At 43.7% G+C, this 25,764-nt stretch overlaps 1 protein-coding gene across 1 annotated transcript in view; it reads right to left on the bottom strand.

Annotated features, from left to right (window-relative positions):
* Positions 1–25,764, bottom strand: part of LOC126481102 (5-formyltetrahydrofolate cyclo-ligase-like) — a 91,653-nt gene that overhangs the window by 1,593 nt on the left and 64,296 nt on the right. Inside the window, exon 4 of the mRNA XM_050104622.1 lies at positions 19,025–19,164. Within this exon, the coding sequence (XP_049960579.1) occupies positions 19,025–19,164 (140 nt within the window). The remainder of the gene's footprint in view (positions 1–19,024; positions 19,165–25,764) is intronic.

The raw sequence follows: 25,764 nt of genomic DNA, 5'->3' as shown, positions 1-25,764 counted from the left end.
TATTGATAGGAGTGATCGGTCTGATGAACAGAGAATATGGATTAAGAGCAAGTCGCAGAAAGACGAAAGAAATGAGAGATAAGCAAAAATGAGAATTGTTGGATAATTATCGTAATTGGAGATCACGAAGTATATAAAGTCAAGCAATTCTCCTACCTATGCAGTAAAATAACTCACCATGGACGGAGCAAGGAGGACATAAAAAGCATATCAGCACTGGCAAAAACGGGACTCCTGATCAAAAGAAGTCTACTAGCATCACACATTTCCGAGAATGTACGTTTGAAGCACGGCATTATGTGGTAAAGAAACATGGGTTATGGGAAAACCGGAACACTAGAAAAGTAGGTGCACTTATTAGGTAAGGAATGAGGTTCTGCCGAGAATTGGCGAGGAAAGGAAAACGATCGTATTTCATGGCTCAAGCAATACTGACCATATTCAGCCCAGTTCTCAGACGTCTGATTATTGCCAAATGTTTTGGGGCAACGTTACCCCATTTCGAAGTGCTTTGTTTTTAAGCTGTGAAAAGGCATAATGGCATAAAAAAATTTTTAGCACTTGAAAATGGGATAAGAATGTCGTGGACCATGTTGTGGCAATAATCACACGGTTGACAACTGGACTGAATATTCTCAATATTGCATGAATAACAGTTGTATGGTGGCTTCACATCAGTTAGTATGGCACTGACGGCTGGTAGTCCCCACCCGCGAAGTTCGGCCGCCTATCTGCAAATCTTTTTAGCTGTTGCCACATTGGGTGACTTCGTGTTGATGATGATGAAACACAACGCCCAGTCCCCGAGGCCGAAAGTCTTGGCCGGCAGCATCAAAACAGTCAGGAGAATTACGACAGAAAGAAAGAAAAAAAAAACAGTTCAACAATTCTCGTTGAAATCAAAACGTTTTTATTTCTTTAATTACGTGACAATGTATCAGTGTAAAAAGGCTTGCAAAATAAAAGTTTCATTTGCCAAATTCACAGTTGATATATATTCTGATTACTAGTTTCAGCAAAGTTATATTGCCATATTGAGATCATTTGATGCATAAATTTTAAAGGCCCTACCTGTGGCACATTGCCATCTGGCCATTGAGAACATGGAGGTAGCCTCACAGAAAAGATACTCCCATCCAAACTAAGTACCACTAAAATAAAATCTATAACTGTATTAGCAAGTCACAGAGCTGTCAAATTCATTAGATAGAGCACATCCACTACTGTCAAGTGTGTGTGCGTGTGTGCGTGTGTGCGTGTGTGCGTGTGTGCGTGTGTGCGTGTGTGCGTGTGTGCGTGTGTGCGTGTGTGCGTGTGCGTGTGCGTGTGTGCGTGTGTGCGTGTGTGTGTGTTTGGGTTTGTGTGTGGATAACTGGCTCCGTACTGGCAGTACGGAATCACCCGCTGATACACATACGGTTTTTATTTCAGTGTACTTGGTGTTGCCTGGAAGTGTCTTCTCTGTGATGTTTTGAGTGTCTAGGTGGCAATGTCCCATACGTGGCGGCTTTATAATTCCCGTATCCGATGATCTGAAGATGGCAAATATAACTTTGCTGAAACTAGTAATCAGTATGCATCATCTGCTATCTGGGCAATAAAATTTATGTTCTGGAAGCTTTGTACGTTTTTATTTATTTTGTCTTGATGAATCTTCTGCAATAATATGCCAGATTGAGATGCAGGACAGTTATTTTGTGTGCTACACTTTTGGTTAATAAAGGTGCAACGTGAAAATCAGGCAGAAACATAGCGCTGATGCAAATGACTTTTTTTACATTGGTACATGGTGCTTGCCGCTTTGATCAGTTCGGGTGCAAGACGGTAGAACTGGCACAGATATAACTGTATTAACGGTTTTAATTCTGGTACATGATGCACAATAATTAGGCGCCAACCAGACCAACAGGAGTTGAAGACGAAAAGCTGTCATAGACAGAGAATTGTACCGACGATTTTTTTTGTTTTGTTGTATGAGGCACAGTAATGCAAGTACTAGCTCTATCTGAGTTATATTTATGGTTATATGGCTCTTTTAAGCTATAGTATTGTGCATGTCCCCTTCAAGCGGATAAACTGGATTGCTGTGATCTCCTAGGTTTGTTTGTTTCGATTTGTTTATCATCTACAGAAATTCACCCAAGTTTATGGGGATTTGTAATGGAATTAAGCCTTGTTTTGAAAATGGTTGATGTGAAGCACGTCGCAAAAGTGCTACCATACTGAGTTACCTGCAGAGTCAATGGAGCGTAATGGCCGTCTTTTGATGTGGTATGGAGCTTGTTCATTAGTCCACAAATGTAACAAAGTTCTCAGGGACTAATCAAGGTAGATGTAGACTTAAAATTCACACACACACACACACACACACACACACACACACACACACACACACACACACACACACACACAGACACGCAAAAATGAAGCTCTCAAAAATATATGGACAGTTTCAAAAAAGAACGAATAATAATGAAGAGATCCATGACACTAAAAGCACATAGAATATCGTTCATCAACAGTACGAGTGGGAACTTCAGGGATGTCTTCCCAGAACGGAGCGATCCTTCCTATCAGGACGATACATCAGGTACGGAGTTGGCACTTGGCCACAGACCGATACACGCAGGTGGATGGTTGTCCCACAGGGGAGCGTCTACCATGTTACCCATAAAACGCTCAGTGGCCTTAGTCAGCACCCCTGTCTGATGCTGTCCCTTCGTGAACGATTCTACAGTCTTTTGTTCGTCTATTGGTCTCGAGAGGACTGGTCGAAAACTGCGACTGACATTAAGAAACTCTAATTATCGGCTAAAACTACAGGCTTCAATTCGACCCCAGATTAATGCGTGTGTCTCAGATTCAGTCGTGTGTGTAGTCGTTAATCGACCCGGTCTACCACTGGGGGACATCACTTTTACTTTTAAAGATTTAGTAAGGTTTTGAGCTTCATCTTCGATGAAGAACTCAACAGATTGGCACACATGGAGCATCTGAAAGGAAGAGACTTGAATGATCTGAATATCAATATCTATGGCAGGGCACGTACTGAGTGGCATTCCTGTATTCCTGATGTACACTTAGAGGAGCTTCTTTCTCAGATTGTAAATCTGAGACTTTTCCACGATGTATTACAAACATGTGGAGAGGTCTCAGCGAATGTGTCGTCCTGACCTTACCATGGAAGAACACGTAATTACTCGTTTACTAACATTTGCAATCACGCATTAATTCAGGAGCCAAAATTACGAATCAAATAATCGCGGTGAAGGGCCGATTGGACGAACATTTCAAAAGGTAGAAAACTGTTACGCAAATTTCTATTAAAATAATTTTTCTCTGTATCAGGACCTGCCAGTGTGTTAGCTGTGTATGTGACATCAGATGATGGGGGAAAATCAATCGAGGTCGCAATCTGCTTTGTCGATATGAGCTCTCGAAAACAATTACGCTGTTATCCCTAAGAGGTAACATACAGTTTAACAAAGTCTAAAGATGGCGTGAATCGTTAAAAAATGGAGCCCCTGCGCTCAGACTGGAGACGCAGTCACGTAATAGTGGAGATGTATTTTATTTTTTTTTTTTACATGGAGTCGCCCTCCTGGTAACAGAGCAGAATGACCAGCCTAAGGACTAGGGAGTCAGCGAAAAAGCTGCGGAAACGGTGAGCGTTTCCGCAACCCCCCCCCCTTTCCGACTATAAATTTGGCTACAGAAACCAATATTTCTCCGGAATAGGCATTTCACAATGTCTCCTTCGAGGCAATCAAACCATCGAGACCTGCTCTTGCAGCTCATAATTAGCAGACTCTTGATGGAGCCCATTCAGCTGCAGCTATGGGACTGTGCAGTAGCTGCCACCACCTTTAATTAAAATGTACTAGCCTCCATTGCCTTGGAGCTAGTCATGTGTAGAACTACGTCGGTAGGATTCCGGTCACGCTGCGAAGACATGCATGTATCTACTGCACTCGCTCGTGTTTTACACGTAAATGCAGCTTTCTCTGTGGACTGACCGATGCTAGTGGGTAGGTTTTGCCCCCAATGTCAGCCTTTGTACTAAAATCACCCACTGTCAGCAAAAATTGAGCCACTTTTTGTTCAGATGGTTTCCAACTTTTTACTAATTAGGTCTCTCTAGGAGCTGGACGAATATTACTTCTTGTTTCATCATTTTTCTCTTAAAATTTGTGATTCACATGGATCACTGACTACCTCACTTCGTGTTATGATTGAAACGGTCAATATTATTTCACTGACCTACTGCTTTTCTGTCATGTGTTTCCAGGCATCCGCCTGTCCCTTGTTCTGTATCATCATATGGCTGAAACAGCTGCTGCAGTTTTGACTTGCGATGCTGCCACGGTTCAGGAGGCAGGAGATTTTCAAGTAAAACCGTTTTATCTGTTGACAGGGAACTGGTAACAGAATTATAGAAGCAAGATTACGCAAGGAGACTGTGGTGTGTGAAGAACAGTTTGGGTTCATGCCTGGAAGAGGAACGACTGATGCAATACATGCTTTAAGGCGGATAGTGGACAGACACTGGGAGCTACAAGCCGATCTACATATGGCTTTCATTGATTTGGAGAAAGCATATGACAGAGTCCCAAGGGACGAAATATGGAGAAGCATGAGAGAGCAGTGCGTGCCAGAGAAGTATGTGAGGTTAGTGAAGGAAATGTACAGAGGAGCAATGACACAGGTGAGAAGTAGTGTGGGCATGACAAAGGAGTTTCCAGTAAAAGTAGGGTTACATCAAGGGTCTGCGCTTAGTCCTTACCTCTTTGACCTGATTATGGATGTGCTGGTGAAAGATGTGAAGAAGGAAGCGCCGTGGAATATGATGTTTGCGGATGATGTGGTTCTTTGTGAGCAGAGCATCGACAGACTTGAGGAAAAGCTGGAGGATTGGAGGAAGGCACTAGAAGAAAGACGGATGAAAATTAGTAGGACAAAGTCAGATTATTTAGCACTGAAGGATGTGCAGATGAGGTCTTGCAAGATCCAGGATGATGAGCTGAAATCGGTCTGCAAATTTAAATACCTGGGGTCGTACATACAGAGGGACGGAGGACTGGAAACCGAGATACAACACCGAATAAATGGCGGTTGGAACAAGTGGAGGAAAATAAGTGGAGTGTTGTGTGACAAGAAGGTGAGTATTGGGTTGAAAAGGAAAGTGTACAAGGCGGTGGTAAGGCCTGCTATGATATACGGGGCAGAGACATGGCCAATCACAGTAGCCCAGGAAAGGAAGATGGAAGTGGCGGAAATGAGGATGATGAGGTGGATGTGTGGGGTAACAAGGAAGGACAGGATTAGAAATGAATTTTTTAGAGGAGCTGTGAAAGTGGGACCCATGGGGAAAAAGATACAAGAGAGCAGACTAAGGTGGTACGGACACTTACAAAGAAAAGGGGAAGAGTATATCGGAAACAGAGTTAAAGATATAAAGATTGAAGGAGCGAGAAGGAAGGGAAGACCGAAGATGAGGTGGAAGGATAAGATATCCGGGGACCTGAGGGAGAAAGGATGGAAGAAGGAAGAGGCAATGGATAGAGTATTACGGAGGAGAAGGATCCAGAAGAGCAACGCCGACCCTACGTGACGTGGGACAAGGCGACGATAAAGAAGAGCGGTTAAAGGCGCTGCAGTCTGGAACCGCAAGACCGCTACGGTCGCAGGTTCGAATCCTGCCTCGGGCATGGATGTTTGTGATGTCCTTAGGTTAGTTAGGTTTAACTAGTTCTAAGTTCTAGGGGACTAATGACCTCAGCAGTTGAGTCCCATAGTGCTCAGAGCCATTTGAACCATTTTTGATAAAGAAGAAGAAGAAGAAAAAGAAGAAGAAGAGGGAACTGGTAACAGATAGGACAACAATTTTAATCGGTTCTTCTTATTTACTTCGAATGAGACTCCATCGCACAAACGTTTGATCGTTTTCGATAACAATCCACTTCTAAGAGCCGTGTACCGTAAGTCTCTAGAGGAGCGGAAGGTTCCAAATGATTGGAAAAGAGCGCAAGTAGTCCCAGGCTACAAGAAGGGTCGTCGAGCAGAAGCGCAAAACTATAGACCTATATCTCTGACGTCGATCTGTTGTAGAATTTTAGAACATATTTTTTGCTCGCGTATCATGTCGTTTCTGGAAACCCAGAATCTACTCTGTAGGAATGAACATGGATTCCGGAAACAGCGATCGTGTATGACCCAACTCGCTTTATTTGTTCATGAGACCCAGAAAATATTAGATACAGGGTCCCAGGTAGATGCCATTTTCCTTGACTTCCGGAAGGCGTTCGATACAGTTCCGCACTGTCGCCTGATAAACAAAGTAAGAGCCTACGGAATATCAGACCAGCTGTGTGGCTGGATTGAAGAGTTTTTAGCAAACAGAACACAGCATGTTGTTCTCAATGGAGAGACGTCTACAGACGTTAAGGTATCCTCTAGCGTGCCACAGGGGAGTGTTATGGGACCATTGCTTTTCACAATATATATAAATGACCTAGTAGACAGTGTCGGAAGTTCCATGCGGCTTTTCGCGGGTGATGCTGTAGTATACAGAGAAGTTGCAGCATTAGAAAATTGCAGCGAAATGCACTGGTAGCAGTTACTTCTGTAAAATATCTGGGAGTATGTGTGCGGAACGATTTGAAGTGGAATGATCATATAAAATTAATTGTTGGTAAGGCGGGTACCAGGTTGAGATTCATTGGGAGAGTCCTTAGAAAATGTGGTCCATCAACAAAGGACGTGGCTTGCAAAACACTCGTTCGACCTATACTTGAGTATTGCTCATCAGTGTGTGATCCGTACCAGGTCGGGTTGATGGAGGAGATAGAGACGATCCAAAGAAGAGTGGCGCGTTTCGTCACAGGGTTATTTGGTAAGTGTGATAGCGTTACGGAGATGTTTAGCAAACTCAAGTGGCAGACTCTGCAAGAGAGGCGCTCTGCATCTCGGTGTAGCTTGGTGTCCGGGTTTCGAGAGGGTGCGTTTCTGGATGAGGTATCGAATATATTGCTTCCCCCCCACTTATACCTCTCGAGGAATCACGAATGTAAAATTAGAGAGATTCAAGCGCGCACAGAGGCTTTCCGGCAGTCTTTCTTCCCGCGAACCATACGCGACTGGAACAGAAAGGGGTGGTAATGACAGTGGCATGTAAAGTGCCCTCCGCCACACACCGTTGGGTGGTTTGCGGAGTATAAATGTAGATGTAGATGTAGACAGCCACAAGCTGATGCCAGTATAACTCTTTTAGTGCCGAAGTCCTTCTTTTCCAGTGCTAAATTAATTCTGATATCTTCTGTACTTCGGCTATCCTGTGTAATCTTACTCCCTCTGCTTGCTTCTTCCACTACTACATCGTTTCCAATTTTTATTTCAAGCAAGTCATTACTCTCCTCTTTTCTACTTAACACCTTCGTTATTGCCTTTTTATCCTTAAGCCGTAACGTGTGCCAACTATGCTGTCCAATCCTTTAAACAGTTCCTCTTGGCCGTCCTTACGCCCACGCAGATAACCAACTTTGCGTTTCACCCTGTATCATTAGGATAACTGGGTAACAACTTGTAGGTGGCCATCTGGTTTCAGGATATTAACGGCCCCTCAGAAACCCCCACAGTGTGCGCGCTTCACTCTGGAAACGGGAGAACGCCTTGCTGTCCAGGTGCGACCTGCCAGCCTCGGTGTTTCCGAGTGGCGTGTTTCGCCAGCCATCATTCAGCTGCCACGCCACGCGTTATCTCCCGGCGTGAGTGCTGCCGGCAGGTAGCAGGTGGTGGACCCCTCTGATGGATGGGCCGTGCGTCGCAGCAGGCCGCTGCAACCGCGCGCTGGCTGCCTCTGTTCCGCTCTCTTATCTGCACGCGGCTCCAGTCGCTAAGCGCCCTCGTTACGCAAGCCTTAAGCGCTCGAGTTTGCCCGGCTATTCGCATAACAGCTCCGTCTACTTTCGCGCAAAACGGCGCAACGAGGTTTTCTTTCCCCTTAGAAAATTACGGCCACTTCTTCGAAAGAGGTCGCAATACCGCGGTACTGCACGGCTGCGTTGCGATGGAATATCTCGCCAGATTTCTGATGACGGAAAACATTCAAGCCTTGTGACGTCTGACTTAAAACTCGATCTTTCCTTTAACAGTCGAGTGCCAAGATCGATGTGTCTTATATAGTTGCTAGCCGTCCTGCATAGGAATTTGTGACAGTTAAGCTGAGTGACACTTGTGCGGAGATGGAATGTGTTGATAGTTCTGCGGTGACCAAGACATTTCAGATAGCTTTTATTTTCTTACTTTCCACTGGCAGTGTCCCTGCAACCAACATACTGTATGCCTGTCGATCCATTAAGGACGCGGGACAGTGACTGGTCAAATACACACATAAAAAATGTTTTGCATCACCACGGTTCCCAGAACTCCTGAAGAAGACGTTGACTGTGGATATTGTATCACAGAGACAGTCCCTTTGACTGTTCAGAGATGTCACTAAACCCGCTCAAAGATGTAAGCAACCATGCATGAGCAGCGCCTATTAGACGGAGGGGGTCCGACAGCTGATCAGTTCCAGTCATTCCACCAGGAAGGAGGTATACAGTTCGTGTTGTCTGCAGTTCAACCATGCCTAGACGGTCTATACCGTGGTTCGATCGCGTCCGCATTGTTACTTAGTGCCAGGAAGGGCTCTCAAAAAGTGAAGCGTCCAGGTGCCTCGGAGTGAACCAAAGCGATGTTGTTCGGACATGGAGGAGATACAGAGCGACAAGAACTGTTTATGACATGCTTCGCTCAGGCCGCCCAAGGGCTACTGCTGCAGTGGATGAACGCTGCCTCCGGATTATGGCTTGGAAGAACGCTGACAGCAACGCCGCTATGTTAAATAATGCTTTTTGTGTAGCCACAAGACGTCGTGTTTCGACTCAAACTGTGAGCAATAGGCTGCAATATGCGCAATTTCACTCCGCAACGCGGTACAGATGGGACCAACAACATGCCGAATGGACTGCTCAGGATTGGCATCACGTTCTCTTCATCGGTGAGTTTCGCATATGCTTTCAACCAGACAATCGTCGGAAACGTGTTTGGAGGCAACCCAGTCAGGCTGAACGCCTTGGACACACTATTCAGCGGGTGCAGCAAGGTGGAGGTTCCCTGCTGTTTCGGGGTGGCATTATGTGGGGCCGACGTACGCCGCTGGGGTCATAGAAGGCGCCGTAACGGCTGTACGATACGTGAATGCCTTCCTCCGACCGATAGTGGAAAGATATCTGCAGCATGATGACGAAGCTTTCGTCGTCATGGGCGACAATTCTTGTCCCCATTGTGCACACCTTGTGAATGATTTCCTTCAGGATAACGACATCTCTCGACTAGATTTGCCAGCATGTTCGCAGATATGATACGCTATGGAACATGCCCACAGGCGCCGACTCCATGGGGCCAGAGGGGGCCAAAGCCCCTTCAAAAATTCGTTTTTTATTTTGAGGGGGGGCGGGGACGGAGCACCCCCAATAATTTAAGAAAATTATTACTTATATTATGCATTGTAAAATCAAAAAATTATGTTGGAATTTTTTATTTCCTTTGTTTGACGATAGTTACCTTTCAAAATAAATTCAGTAATAAGTTAGAACAAATGATTATAACGTTAGTAAGTAGGTTAACTGAAAACGAGTGGTGTGAATCATGATAGTGTTACAGTGATGTGGTCACACTTAGCATTTCTCCCGGTCCACGAACCTTCGGGTAAAGTCTGGTGCCGGCTGGCCAGCGCTGCGGCCGCGGAGACATCAAAAGGACTGGAGCATAAGCGCCTGAAACCCTCCGCCTCGCGTCGCCTTGACGCTTCGAGACATTACGATGCCAAGGCTATATAAAGCCCACTCTGCTGTCGCAGTCATTCAGTGGGGATAGTTTCGTTCAGCGCATGCTGCTGAGGTGTTTAGTGTTCCGTCTTTAGTGTCTAGTGGACTATTTGATATTACTATATTTTAATCGTTTACTTTAGTCTCTTAGTGTATTGTGAATTAAGTTTCCAATGGATAGATTTATTACCAAAAGGCGCGCTTGGAAGTTGATGATACTGCATGTCAACCTCCAACAATTATTGTGTCAATTGCTTCGTCGTTTTCAGGCGAGAACCATTCACAGCCGAAACCTGGACAATCCAGCAAGAGAAGCTTGTTTCAGAAATCTTGGTTGATAAAATATATATGGCTAAAATATGAAGCATCTACCGAAAAAGTTTTTTGCAAAACCTGCGAAGAGGCGGATGCTAAAAGTCTATTACAATTTTCTTCAAAAGAAGAAGATGCATTTACTTCTGTACGGTTTTCTAACTGGGAAAAGGCTTTGGAAAAATTCCGTCTTCATGAAAATACCTTTACACATAAAGAAGGTGTTCTGAAACTAAATTCTATCACTAACCGAAGAGTGGCCTCCCAATTGAATGAACAGTTGGATAGTGATATGAAGAAAGGCCGTTTAGTTCTTGAGACAATTTTTAGTACCTTTCAATTTCTATGCCGACAAGGACTAGCAATTAGATGGCACGAGGATATAAACTAAAATGTTTTTCAATTGTTGGAACTCCGAACGAATGACATACCCGAGTTTAAAGATTGGTTAGGGCGTTCGGGGTATAAGTGGACGTCCCACGATATTCAAAACGAGATCATTGATCTACTAGGAAAGTCTCTGTTGAGAAAGGTATTGGCTTCAATCAAGAAGACTGAACATTTTTCTGTTATGGTTGACGAAACAAGTGAATCTTTGATTCAAGAACAAGTGTCATTTTGTATTCGCACTGTCGATGATTCCTTAATCATTAACGAAGACTTTATTGGCTTATACGAGACACCCTACACTGAATCACAAACTCTGTTTAGTATTGTAGAAGACGTTTTTGCTCGTCTCGATTTGTCAGTGTATAACTTAAGAGGACACTGCTATGACGGTGCCTCGAATATGAGAGGTAAGTTCAAAGGACTAAGAAATTTGTTAAGGATATACAACCAAAAGCACGTTATGTGCACTGCACCGCCCACAGTTTAGATTTGGCGTTTGTAGACACTCTCCGCCATTTTACGTGTATGAGGGGTATTATGGCTTTAGCCAAGGAGTTAATAGACACCGTAAGGGAATCCAACAAAAAGATGGGACTTTTCAGAATCATACGCTGTGAGAGCGCCAACGACCAAGCTGGTCTATGGACTATGTGACTTCTAGTATCTTGAGAATGTTGAAAATCTTTGAAGAAGTTCTAGAGTTTTTTAAACATTTTCTGCAGAGGACAAAACAGAGGCAGGTTACAAATGTGCAGGCTACCTTGAGACAATGTTACAATTCAAGACTTACTTCTTTTTGCATCTTTATTGCCCTGTAAAGAACCCAGTAGAGGATGTCAATTAAAAAATTCAATGCCCTCATCCAAGTGTTGCTGATCTGGAAAAATTGTATGAGGGCTTGATTTGTGTATCAAATGGATGGCGTGATAGTTCTGAACACTTTTGGGAATTGTGTTTAAAAGAAAACACTTCACAAGTTGATATTCCTTCGCTTCCTCGGAATCGAAGTATTCCACAGAAGCATGAAAACAACGAAGCCAGCTCACCGCACACTTTCAAAACCCTGAAGGAATACTACAAAGCTATTTACATTGAAGTTGTGAAACGGTGCAATCTTGCATTACTGAGCGGTTTGCTTCGACTGGACTCACACAGGTCACTGCAGTTGAGCAAGAGTGCTTGCTTTTAGTAAAAAGTAATTTGGAAAAAATCAACTGAGTTTTTCAAAAATGACCTATACATTGAGAGAATGCGCTTACGCTTGAATACGTTAGCCGATATCGCTAACAAAAAACAACTGGTCTTAAAAAAACATGCGTGATGTAAGAAAGTACATTACACAAGGGCCTGCAGTTGGAGAAACGTTATGTAAAGTACTGAAGTGCATTAAGCTTCAATCTGGACCAACAGTACCTTGATTAACTTGTGGATAGTATGCCACGACGAATACACGTATGCATCAATGCAATAGGATGTGCTACTGGGTATTAGAGATACCGGTGTGTACAGCAGTCTGGACGACCACCTCTTTAGGTCTCGCTGTATGGTGGTACAAATGCAATGTGTGGTTTTCATGAGCAATAAAAATGGCGGAAATGATGTCTATTCCATTTTTCGCTTTGTGATAGATGGCGCTGTAATAGTCACAAACGTATTAAGTACGTGGTATCACGTAACATTCCGCCAGTGCTGACGGTATCTGCTTCGTGATACATAAGCCGTGTTAAAATGGACCGTTTACCAATTGCGGAAGAGGTCGATATCGAGTTGATGTATGGCTATTGTGATCAAAATGCCCAACGGGGGTATTCTATGTATGTTGCTCGGTATCCTGGAAGACATCATCCAAGTGTCCGGACCGTTCCCCGGATAATTACGTAATTTAAAGAAACAGGAAGTGTTCAGCCACATGTGAAACGTCAACCACGACCTGCAAAAAATGATGATGCCCAAGTAGGTGTTTTAGCTGATGTCGCGGCTAATCCGCACATCAGTAGCAGACAAATTGCGAGAGAATCGGGAATCTCAAAAACGTCGGTGTTGAGAATGCTACATCAACATCGATTGCACCCGTACCATATTTGTATGCACCAGGGATTGCATGGCGATGACTTTGAACGTCGTGTCCAGTTTTGCCACTAGGCACAAGAGAAATTACGGGACGATCACGGATTTTTTTGCACGCGTTCTATTTAGCGACGAAGCGTCACTTACCAACAGCGGTAAAGTAAGCCGGCATAATATGCACTATTGGGCAACGGAAAATCCACGATGACTGCGACAAGAGGAACATCAGCGACCTTGGCGGGTTAATGTATGGTGCGGCATTATGGGAGGAGGATAATTGGCCCCCATTTTATCGATGGCAATCTAAATGGTGCAATGTATGCTCATTTCCTACTTAATGTTTTACTGATGTTATCACAAGATTTTTCACTGCATGAAAGAATGGCGATGTGCTTCCAACATGATGGATTCCGTCACATAGCTCGCGTGCGGTTGAAGCGGTATTGAATAGGATATTTCATGACAGGTGGATTGGTCGTCGAAGCACCATACCTTGGCCCGCACGTTCAGCGGATCTGACGTCCCCGGATTTGTTTCTGTGGGGAAAGTTGAAAGATATTTGCTATCGTGATCCACCGACAACGCCTGACAATATGCGTCAGCGCATTGTCAATGCATGTGCGAACATTACTGAAGGCGAACTACTCTCTGTTGAGAGGAATGTCGTTACACGTATTGCCAAATACATTGAGGTTGACGGACATCATTTTGAGCATTTATTGCATTAATGTGGTATTTACGCGTAATCACGTTGTAACAGCATGCGTTCTCAGAAATTATAAGTTCACAAGGGTACATGTATCATATTGGATCAACCGAAATAAAATGTTCAAACGTACCTACGTTCTGTATTTTCATTTAAAAAACCTACCTGTTACCAACTGTTCGTCTAATATTGTGAGCCATATGTTTGTGACTATTACAACGCCATCTATCACAAAGCGAAAAAAGTGGTCCAACTAAAACATTCATATTTCTTTACGTACTACACGAATATGTAATAAAAAATGGGGGTTCCTATTTAAAAAAAACGCAGTTGATATCGGTTTGACCTGTGGCAGCGCCATGTAGCGGGCCAACCATAGCGTAATCTGGTTTCCCCCTTCAAGCAAGACGAGTTTCGTTCTTTGTAGTTTTTACGTTTGATGCTTATTTCGTGAGATATTTGGCCCGGTTACGATCAATGGACCACCCTGTATATGTTGTAGCTTTCACATTTTGAAACCTGGACAGTCGATAACAACTAATACATCGACGGTAAAAAAATCGCAACAGCAAAGAGGAGTCGTGCGACATAAACGAAGATTAGTAGGTGTGTTTCTACATCTGAAAGATGATGTGTATTCAACATTTCGCAACAGCTGCGTAAGAGCGGCGCTAATAGCGCCACAATGAGGATGCGAATCAGGTTTGCTTTAAATACACGATGTAACCTTTGACTCTGGACTTGGTGACTTAATGTTCAGACGACAAAGGCGCCATTAAAGATGCCATTATCAACGCCTTACTTAGTTTGAACGACGTCGTCTAATAGGACTAGAAGAAGCTGAAGCTTCCTTCTGCGATGTTGCAGAAAGATTTGGCAGGGTGTAGCCACTGTACATGATTGCTGGCAGCGGCAGTCACAAGAAAGCACGGTCGCTAGAAGACCAGGCTCCGGACGGCCATAAGATGAACGGACTCTGAAGGGCCACGTGGCACCACCGAGGGGGGAAGAGCATCGTGTTCAGCGCATGGCTAAGGAGAATCGTACTACACTGCAGCAGCAATCTGAGCAGCTGACACCACAGTGACACAGCGAAGTCTTACAAATCGGCTAATTCAAGGGCAGTTTCGAGCCAGACGCCCTGCAGCTTGCATTCCACTGATCTCAGAACACCGCCATTTGCGACTTCGGCGGCGTGAAGCGAGAGCTCACTGGACGGCCGGTTGGCGGTCGGTTGTGTTTTTGCCTGGAGGAAGTTAGTTCTGCTTCGGTGCCAATGACAACCGTGAGTTGATTTGGAGAGCAGTTGAGGGCCTGCAACCAATCTGTCTGCGTGGTAAACACACTGGTCCTGCACCTGGAGTTATGGCCAGGGATGCGATTTCGTATGGGAGCAGGATGACTCTGTGAATTCTCCACGCACCCTGGCTGCAAAATTGTACGTCAGACTGGTGATTTGACCTGTTGTGCTGCCATTCATCAACATCATTGCGGGTGATGTTTTCCAACAGGATAATGCTAGCCCACATACTGCTCCTTTTGTAATCCAACATGCCCTACAGAGTGTCGACATGTTGCCTTAGACTGCTAGATGAGCAGATCTGACCCCTATCGAGCACATATAAGGCGTAATCTAAAACCTCTAGCATCATCCAAAAAATAAAATTAACCGAACTTGTGTTGAAAGACCAAGTGAAAAGGCATGGAACTCTGTCCTACATAGTGACATCCAACACGTGTATAACACAATGCATGCACATCTGCATACTTACACTCAACATTATACCGGTTATTAATATCCCAGCATTTCACATTTGCAATGGCTTATCTCAAGCTTACATTAACTTGTGATCATGCAATGTTAATTACTTAAATATGTTACCTAAACAATGTATTCCTAAAATTTAATTTCTCTACATTAATTGCATTAGTTATTTTTGTGGTGTGGCGATTTTTTCAGTCAGTCTAGATATGTGAGAAAGGTCAGTTCACATATGCTCCTTCATAAAGGAAACACAAGAGTGAAATGTCGACTTCACCATCTGTTACAGGCTCCGAGCAATGTCTTTCTGTTCATCGCAGACTACCCATTGTCTTGGACCGGGTTTTAGGTAGATATCGACTCATAAGTTTAAATAAAACGTGTACCATCTTTCATTAAATAAAGGCATACAACCTTCAGGAAAGTCTTCTGCAGACATTAAATTACTGTAGTAGTTAGGTGGAAAAAGGGATTGCCATCAATACAAAATCATATTTAACGACTCTCCTTTTAATTAACTGAAAATGCAATGATTTTATTTGCTTATATTGTAACACAGTGGTGTGTGATCTAACAGTGAGATGAAAACTTGAGACATTAAAAAAGAGCCTTTGCCCATATGCTCCATTATTGCAGTGTTACTTTCGGGCTCTTCGTTATGGTTGCAATATGGAAAACACTGATAGCGTTGTTATCTGTTTTGAACCAACAGGTTCATCATTAGATGGCTGATCAGCTGTTCTCTACTCTATTGGCACACTTCGTGTCATTCTTTTACTTCACCTAGTTGGTGTTTTCTGCTTATTTATTTCCTAAACGATTTTGCGGAGAGCTGTCTAGTTGCTTATAATACTGAATTGGTCCATTTAACTTTCAGCAGCATTCTGCATCATCGCGTTCTCTTCTTTTACGGTTTTCTCCACAATCTGTGATTCACTTTCACACAATGCTGTACTCCAGAGGTACATTCTCAGAAATTTCCTTCTCAAATAGAGCCCGGTTTGGTACTAGCCTTCTTTTGGTGATGAATGCTGCATTTTCCTGTGTTGATGTACTTCTTACATCATTCTTGATTTGCATGGTATGCACTATTTTGCTTCCAAGGGAGCTGAATTGCTTCATTTGGAACTGTAGCATAGCAACTGTATTCGGTCAAAAAGTACATCGGAGTGGAAGTGAGTTGCAGCAGAGCCAACCGCAGGCAGGCAAGAGCATTATGCATTGCCAAGCAAAACATGGGTGACAGGCGTTGCAAAGCAGAGCCAGCTGGGTGTGGTAGAGCAACAGCCGACGATGCAATACGCTAGTGAAAGGAGGGAAGCCTTTCCTCACTTGCCTTTATAGTGCGTGCCTTAATTCCTAAACGAACATAGTCTGGAGTGTATAAGTACTCAGCCTATTACGTACTAAAATATTCTCATTTCAGTATTACAGCCTACAGCTCGACCCAGCGACACCCAGAGCGACATACTGGAATGCAGTAAGGGGTTCGCTGTTTTACCAAGTACAGGGCAGCCTGCCCTGAGGCATGAAAGCAGCCGCCGCCAGAGCAGAGAGCCTCCCGCTCGGGAGGGAGTTCATGTCCCGCCCCCTCCCCCCATTGAACTGTCAGCTGTGCTGTAGCACTGTCACCATGATCACATCTGGAGATGTAGCTGGTAGCAGCATTCGAGTGATGCCACACTTGGCCCTTCTCTTTGCACTGTCAGCAATGCCGAACATCTATTGTTTCGCGTGAGAGGCAACTGGAAGCCTCCATCTAGCTGTTCCTGATGTACTACAGTCGAGGACCGGAATAAAGAAGTCAATTAAACAAATCAACCGTCGTCCTCGAGTCTCATTTCACTCTCCATGGATCACCTAACAGTATACTGGCAAGCTTGTAAGTTCTGTTTTTTTTTAATTTTTTCTGCAAATATCATTTCTGTTGCTCCACAGTACTTCAGTATTCTTTGGTTTATTTCAAATCCATATTCTCTGTTCGGCAAATTTTTTATTCCCTTCAACATGTGATGTAATTGTCCCATATCAACAAGAGAAAGGCAAAAATATTTACATTTCAGGTGAAAATAAATCGCTCCCTCTTTTGCAAATTCAGGGTAATCCTGCAACCGATTATATTTTTACACCTAATAATAAACGTTTAACTTGTCGAATTATTGGCCGTCCTGGAAAAGCCTGTTAATACGTTCATTTACACACAAGCTAGCTGTAGTTGACAAGTTCTGTCTTTGTGTGAAGGCTTAAGCTATAGAGCTACATTTCCTCTACCGCGATGTTCCGTCTGCAAGTAATCCAGTCTTTTCCCTGCGTTTAAATTGGAACATAGAAATGATTCAGATACCTGACTGTCAGCGGTGCAGACAGCTCCTTTTGCTTGTTTATCAGTCACCAAAATAAGGTTTTGGAAAGAGAATAATCTTATTTGAGACTAATGGTGCCAAGGACTCCATCTCTTCACAACTGACGTCCATAGGGGCAATGAACTTGTACCATGACACCAAGTGCATTGAGAAACAAAAGACTCATTCATTCATACATTGCGTTCTGTAAATGCCAGAAGAGCCTTCAGGGATATGGAACAAGTCAAATTATACATTGACATGTAGAAGCAGCCACCACAGGATACTTCTGTTGAGTACACTATCTGATCAAAGGCATCTGGACATTTGTTAGCGCTCATTAATATGTGGTGTGCCCACCCTCCGCCTTTACGAAGGCTTGAACTCTGCTGGGGACGCTTCTACTGATATGTCTGAAAGTCTGTAGAGGAGTCTTCCTCAAGAGACGAAACCAGAGAAGGTACTGCTGTTGGACGCGAAGTCAGCGTTCTAACTCATCCTAAGGTATTCCACTGGCTTCAGATTAGGACTCTGGACAGGTAAGACCTTTCCAGGAATATTGTTTTCCACACATTATTGTCTCACAGACGCTGCTTTATGACAGGGTGCATTATCACGTAGACGCAAAGAAACATCTCTGAACTGTTACCCTATTGTTCGCGGTTAACAATGCTGTAAAATGTCTTTGTATCCTTCCACATTTAGCGTTTTCTTAAGTGCAATATGGAACCTATACCACAACCACGAAAAACATCCTATACAGTATCATTGACTCCTCCAACCATAATTGTTGGCACAGGAACAGACGGCGAGTAATGTTCCTCAGGCATTCGCCAAACCCAAACCCTTTCACCAGACTGCCACAGGGTATAGCGCGATTGATCACTCCAGATTACTCATTTACAGTCATCTACAGTTTAGTGGCGTCGCTCTTAACACTACCTCCAGCGTCGCTTAACACTGACTGCAGAAATCTGTGGCTTATGACGAGCTCCTCGCCCATTGTTCCATGTTGTTTGTAACTCCCTACGCACAGCCACTGTTCTAGCTAGACTACTGCTAGCACTTTGGAACTCACGAATGATTCCTTCCGACTATTTCAGGCGATTTTATTAAACTATTCAAACTTCTCCCTGTAATGTTCGATGGTCCTTGTCCGTCAGTACATAAGGTCCGCTTAACCTTGGTTTAGCTGTGGTCGTTCTTTCATGTTTGGACTTCAGTGTCACACCACCAACAGTCGCATTGTGCAGCTTTAGAAGGTTTAAAATGTCCCTGATGAGTTTGTTACTCAGGTGATACCCAACGACCAGTCAACGTTCGAAGTCACTGATCTGTTCCTATCTGCTTCTCTAATGACAACACAAAGTTCCTCGCCTCGTTTTATACTGGTGAGTGCTCCTCTCCTAGCATCTAGTGGTTAGTTCCGCATTCCATAGGGGTGCCCGGATACTTTTGATCAGATAGTGTGTACTGGTAATAAAGACCCTACTGTGGTGGATAACATCAGAAGGCAGGCACCTCAGAGCGGAATAGTTTGTTACCTGCTGGAAGTTACTGGGAGAGGCTCCCGTACCTGTGAGTAGCGCGTTCTCCCTGGAGTCAGCGTCCTCGCCGCTGGGCTGGGAGATGCCCCAGGCCGTGCTGGGCAGTGCCGACAGCTCCTCCACCGAACGCAGCCGCAGCATCTCCATCCGTGGCTCGCGCTCCCAGTACCTGCCGGACGAAACATTGTACCACTGTCCTGAAACCGGTTTTAACAGGCACGAATTACTTACATGTGCATGCCACTACCATCATTCACGTAAGCCTAAGTACAAACACCCTTCTTGAATACTGTAACGCCAACTTACGTGTAAGCTACGAAAGTTAAAGTGAGTTTCACTTTTTTGCGCGAAGTCACTTCTCCCATCATCGCCTACAACCTAGGTGTACCTGCTCTCATTCTGATCTCGTTTGTTCGACAGAACAGATCTTGAATGGTTTCTTTTGTGAATAGTTAGTGCCATGGCAAAATAGTGGACTTAGTTTTCAACCATGTAAATAAATAATTTATGAAGTGGCAAATTGATCTCTAACAGTGAAAATGGAATCTCACTCCACAATAATAAAGGAATACAGCATCGTTTAAGGTCATGAAATGGAAACGAAAATTATTGTAAAAGGGAGAGTGGCCTAGCTGAGGTTCATATTACTGCAGAATAGTCGACAGTATAAAGTTACTATTTATTTCAGTATAATAATTTTATGCTTTGGTCATCGGCTGTATAATCCCTCTTTCACTTGAAATAAAAGATGAAACAGGAAGTGAAGTTATCTTAACGACGTTCGCCAGGAAACAAATCGGTGTAGTGAGTGGTTGCTGATTCGCTGCTTGTAAATTGGAATGTCAGTACCTGTATGACCTTTCTAATATTATCATTTCTTGTAAGAAATCTGAATTCGTACAATAAATTTAGAATACGTGGAGGGTGTATTAATGACCATGCGATATGCATTTAAGGCTGTTGTAATGGTGGCCCGTAAATGGAATCACCGTATTATGACCGTCCAGTTTAAATAGCCGCTGACCGTCAAAACAGGTGAAAAATGTTTAAAAATCAATGTCAGGACAAGGAACTCTGATACCATTAAGTAAAAAATATTGTCTCTCTCAACTTTTTATTATTAGTCTAGCAAATACGAAACTATAATGTCATCATCTTATACTGAGATTTGTGACAGGAGGCGCGGAAAGACGAGCGATACAGGAAGCTGAACCTGATCCCTCAGTCAACTGTTTTTAAACAAAATCCAAACGATTAACCAGAGTTTACATATGTTACAAGTGTTTATAATATTACCAATGCGTTTATATGGATCCAATATATGTACATATATTGTTCGACTGTAAGAGTAAATATTACGGTAAAGTAGAAATACAAAATTTATTTTCACATTTACAGATTTAATGCTACTTTTGACCGTAATTAAAATCCTACGTAAATACAATTGTGTTTGTATTAGTGCAGTTACTAATTATTCACTGTTTTGCACAGTACTACAGGGTTTTGTTATATACTGATGAGAAAAAGAAACTCACCTGTCTAATATCGTTAGGACCCCCGCGAGCACGAAGAGGTGGCGCAACACGATGTGACATGGATTTGACTAATCTTTGAAGTAGTGCTGGAGGGAACTGACACGATGACTCCTGCAGAGCTGTCCATAAATCCGTAAGAGTACAAGGGGGTGGAGATCTCTTCTGAAGAGCACGTTGCAAGGCATCGCAGATATGCTTAATAATTTTCATGTCTGCGGAGTTTGGTGGCCAGCGGAATGGTTTAAACTCAGAAGAGCGTTCCTGGAGACACTTTGTAGCAATTCTGGACGTGTGGCTGTAATTTCTCACGTCCGTCGGAATGCACAATGGACATGAATGGATACAGGTGATCAGACAATATGCTTACGTACATGCCATCTCTCATAGTCGTATCTAGATGTATCAGGGGCCCCATATCACTCCAGCTGCACACGCCACTACTGTTACTGATCCTCCATCTGCTTGAACAGACCCCTGCTGACATGCAGAGTCCATGGATTCATGAGTTTGTCTCCATACCAGTACGCGTCCATTCGCTCGATACAAATTGAAACGAGACTCGTCCGACCAGGCAACATGTTTCCAGTCGTTAACAGTTCAATGTCGGTGTTGACGGGCCCAGGCGAGGCGTAAAGCTTTGCGTCGTCCAGTCACCAAGGGTGCACGAGTAGGCCTCCGGCTCTGAAAGCCCATATCGATGATATTTCGTTGAATGGTTCGCACGCAACACTTGTTGATGCCCCAGCATTCAAATCTGCAGCAATATGCGGAAGGGTTGCACTTCTGTCACGTTGAACGATTCTCTTCAGTCGTAGTTGGTCCCGTTCTTGCAGGACCTTTTTCCGGCCGCAGAGATGTCAGAGATTTGATATTTTACCAGATTCCAGATATTCAGGCTGCAGTCGTGAAATTGTAGCACGAGAAAATCCTCACTTCATCGCAACTTCGGAGATGCTGTGTCCCATCGCTCGTGCGCCGTCTATAACATCACGTTCAAACTCACTTAAATCTTGATAACATGCCATTGTAGCAGCAGTAACCGACCTAACAACTGCGCCAGGCACTGGTTGTCTTGCCGAGCACATCGCCGTATTCTGCCTGTTTACCTGTCTGTGTATTTGAATATGAGGCCTATACCAAATGGTTCAAATGGCTCTGAGCACTATGGGACTTAACATCTGTGGTCATCAGTCCCCTAGAACTTAGAGCTACTTAAACCTAACTAACCTAAGGACATCACACACATCCATGCCCGAGGCAGGATTCGAACCTGCGACCGTAGAGGCCTATACCAGTTTCTTTGGCTATTCAGTCTAAAATTAAATACTGGACTAGTAAAGTAAATGTTATATTTGCTGTATCTGTTGTGACCTATCAGAATATTGACTAACTCCAAAAGCAAAAACAAGTCAGACATGTTGAGTCAAAAACCCTGCTTCCCGATGCACCAGCAGTATATTGTAGGTAGGATCCAGTACTTCACATAATTTTCTTTCTCAATACTCTCTCGGAATCTAGGTGAGACGGCTTTACATTAATGAAAGCAGCAATTGTTCTCACATTTGAATCCGATTGTTCTGACAAGAGCAAATGATCGCAACTGAGGATGAGACAGAAACGTGAATCATGCTGCCCTGTTCTCTTTTGTGGAGTGGGTCACATCGCATATTGTATCACATATCGTGTCAACCCAGTGGGAACATGAGTATCACACCTTTATTGTAACTTGTCGTATGACATATCGTATCACTTCATGCTCTCTCTCTTAGAATCTTCCTTACAACCATTGTTCCAACATGGCTGCGAGTGGTACAACATTTCTTCTAGACATATAGGACTGTCCACGTTGATAGATCAGTTAATTGGGCAGCTTCACTCATGGTGTGTGCGTGGAGACGTCCAAGCACGATAGCTCATTTTAACATTCTGAAGCGTGTTCCATGTCGACCTATCTTACTGCGCTGATTCTGTACAACCGCCCCCCCCCTCCCCCAACCCACACAGACACACACACCTCTCCACTGCATTGACTTATCGCCTGTTAGCAGTTCTAAACAATGTACAGCGCTCAAAAGGTATGAGTGTGCTCTTGTAAGTGGGGGACTAACATTCTGTCTGGTGAGCATATTTTGAATGTTGAAGAATGCGGAGGGACCGCAACATTTCCACAGGTTATCATATTCGCAATACAATTGGATAACAAACTGAAGTAAAAACATGTAATCCTTTCATAATGGAAATAGCGTCACCTGTTGACAGTAGCTAATTTTTGTCACAAAACAAATGTAATGTATGTGTTTATCAACTTTAGCATAGAGAAACAGTGCAAAGAAACACTGCGGAGCAGTTGTTGTGAAACTTCTCGGAGAAAAAAGAGCTCCGTGCATGTTTTGAAAAGTTTGTCGTGAATAATATAGTCGCTGGCCAGTTTACATTTGGCGGGTTTTAGTTCGTAAGTTCGTGCATACGAAATATAGATAACATATGGAAATCGTTTTTAACAGTAGAAGGAGTGCGACACCTCTTCCTGTTCTCCAGAAAATGCTTCAGATATATTGGAGATTGTCCGCGACGAGGTACGCCCACGCGCCAGCGCCACGCTATTGCCGCCTGCTTTGGCGTGCTATGCGGAGTGCGGAGCTGCCCCGTATTTCTCTTTTCCGTACGCTGCCGATACAAGCCGAGGCAGGAAATGAAAAACTTACTGAAATGAAAAGATACCGGGAGTCCAGCTGGTGATGCTGATTGGATCTTTCTCCATCTATGTTCCCTGATTTTAAGAAACTTTGTGACAGGCGTAAAAGAGAAGTGAAAACAAAATTCATGTTACTTCTGAGCGAGCAGCTGGACGAAGCCAAGGAGGACACATCGGAATGTTCCTTATCATGGGCTTCTTCAATTTCTTCGAAATATAGTCTACTCCTTCACAGAATTCACCACCCGCTACTTCGCCACTGATGGTAACTGATCACACTTAAAATCCAAGAACGTTTCTTCTGAATACTCCACAAACTGAATCACATACTACTCCGTAGACCCTAACAGTTGTAGCAATGCTGTCCTAACTTCATCAGTCTGCAACAAATATTTGTGTATCTACCACACGGAACGAACGTTGTGTCTTGCTTTGACCGTGTAGCTGACACTAGCTGCTCGAAAAAGTGGAAACTGCCTGGCTTCATTCAGTGAAATTCATGGAATTTGTGTTCGTGTTGGGAGAGATCATCACAAACCACGGCTGAAAAATGTTTGATATCTATAGCATCGTATGTGTGCACCCAGTACTGTCGGTTCTTTTTCATTTTCTTTAATTTTAAATAATAATAAGACACAAGAACGTCCCCCAGAAGAGCTAATGATCGCGACTGAGAATGAGACAGGAAAGTGAATCATGCTGCCTTGTTCTCTTCTGTGTGGTGAGTCACATCGCATATTGTATCACATATCGTGTCATCCCAGAGGGACGGGGGTGTCCGCAGCTCGTAGTCTCGCGGTCGCGTTCTCGCTTCCCGCGCACGGAGTCCTGGGTTCGATTCCCGGCGGGGCGAGGGGCTTTCACCTGCCTCGAGATGACTGGGTGTTTGTGTTGTCCTCATCATTTCATCATCATTCACGAAAGTGGCGAGACTGCGCTGAACAAAGGTTGGGAATTTTCACGGGCGTTGATAACCGCGTCGTTGAGCGCCCCACAAACCAAACATCATCATCACATCCCAGTGGGAACACGAGTATCACATCGTCAAGAGTCGCGTCGCGCGACCTTCATTGCAATTTGGCGTATGACACATCGTATCACTTCAGTGTGAACCGGGTTTTAGGTCATCAGCAGCATCAGGGCTTAGGCCTACAGGCTTGTTTTAGAACCTTGCTAGCATCATATTTTAGATTTAGGCATGTGCTGCAAGCGCTGCTGTCAGTTCTTCCTGTACGAGTAGATCATTACTGTATCAATAATGCTCTGAAGCATCAGCTCATTATCGCGTGTCCTCATTCATTTTGTGGTCAAATAGCGAACTTTCCCCAGCGTTTCAACATAGGAATCACACAGCCAACAGGTTGCAAATAACTGTTTGGTACACTGACCTAGGATTCGACACCCCTAAGGATGTCTTCATCAGAATGAAATTTTAAGAAACCGTAAAGTTACACTGAGAGAAGGCGATGGTCTAAGTCTAGAACAGAAATACTCAACGCGAAAATTAAAATTAAGCGCTTTCCAGCCTTTGGCACATATGCCTTCCTAAGAAAATCAGTCCTATGATGTTTCTAGGAAGGCATACGTGCCAAAGCTAGAACGTATTTAATTTTAATTTTTTGGCTTGAGCATTTCAGCTCTAGACTTAGTCCATTGTCTTGACGGTTGCTTAAAATTTCATTCTGATGAAGACAGGTTTCGAAACCAAACACTTAATTGCAACCGGTTGGCTGTGTGATTCCTATGTTGAAACTTACATACGGTTGCTTAGAAACAGCCATGTTTAAAATTGTGTCATTTCCACTAATCGTTACACTTTCCCCGAAGTGCACCTTTCACTCCCACGCAGCAAAAATTGTACTGCATTTACCTTACGTAACGTCCTACCCATGGTTCCTTAATTCACTCATTCATGCACATACCGTGATAAACAAATCGCAACGTGTACGGCAACCTTGATGGATGTGGAACGAGTTAATTGGTTCAGAGTGTTAATGGTACAAGTGCAGGTATTTTTATTGGTGATTGAGTTAAGTGCATTGAACAACAGTACATCAGTATGTACTTCATTTGCAGAATAATAATCAGAGCTATTACCGGTGCTATGTTTTTAGGTTGGTTAATGCCTCCAAGTACATGTCGGAAGAGCAAGCGGTTAATGCATATTTTCCCCTGGGCACCAGGTCAGCTGCTGAAGTGTAGGTACGTGATGCAGAACTGTTAATCTACAGGGTGTTACAAAAAGGTACGGCCAAACTTTCAGGAAACATTCCTCACACACAAATAAAGAAAAGATGTAATGTGGACATGTGTCCGGAAACGCTTAATTTCCATGTTATAGCTCATTTTAGTTTCGTCAGTATGTATTGTACTTCCTCGATTCACCGCCAGTTGGCCCAATTGAAGGAAGGTAATGTTGACTTCGGTGCGTGTGTTGACATGCGACTCATTGCTCTACAGTACTAGCTAGCATCAAGCACATCAGTACGTAGCATCAACAGGTTAGTGTTTATAACGAACGTGGTTTTGCAGTCAGTGC

Source organism: Schistocerca serialis, chromosome 5 (genome assembly GCF_023864345.2).
Source record: "Schistocerca serialis cubense isolate TAMUIC-IGC-003099 chromosome 5, iqSchSeri2.2, whole genome shotgun sequence".
Taxonomy (NCBI): Eukaryota; Metazoa; Arthropoda; class Insecta; order Orthoptera; family Acrididae; genus Schistocerca; species Schistocerca serialis.
Note: the sequence above shows the minus strand (reverse complement) of the source record. Positions and strands in the feature narration are given on the sequence as shown.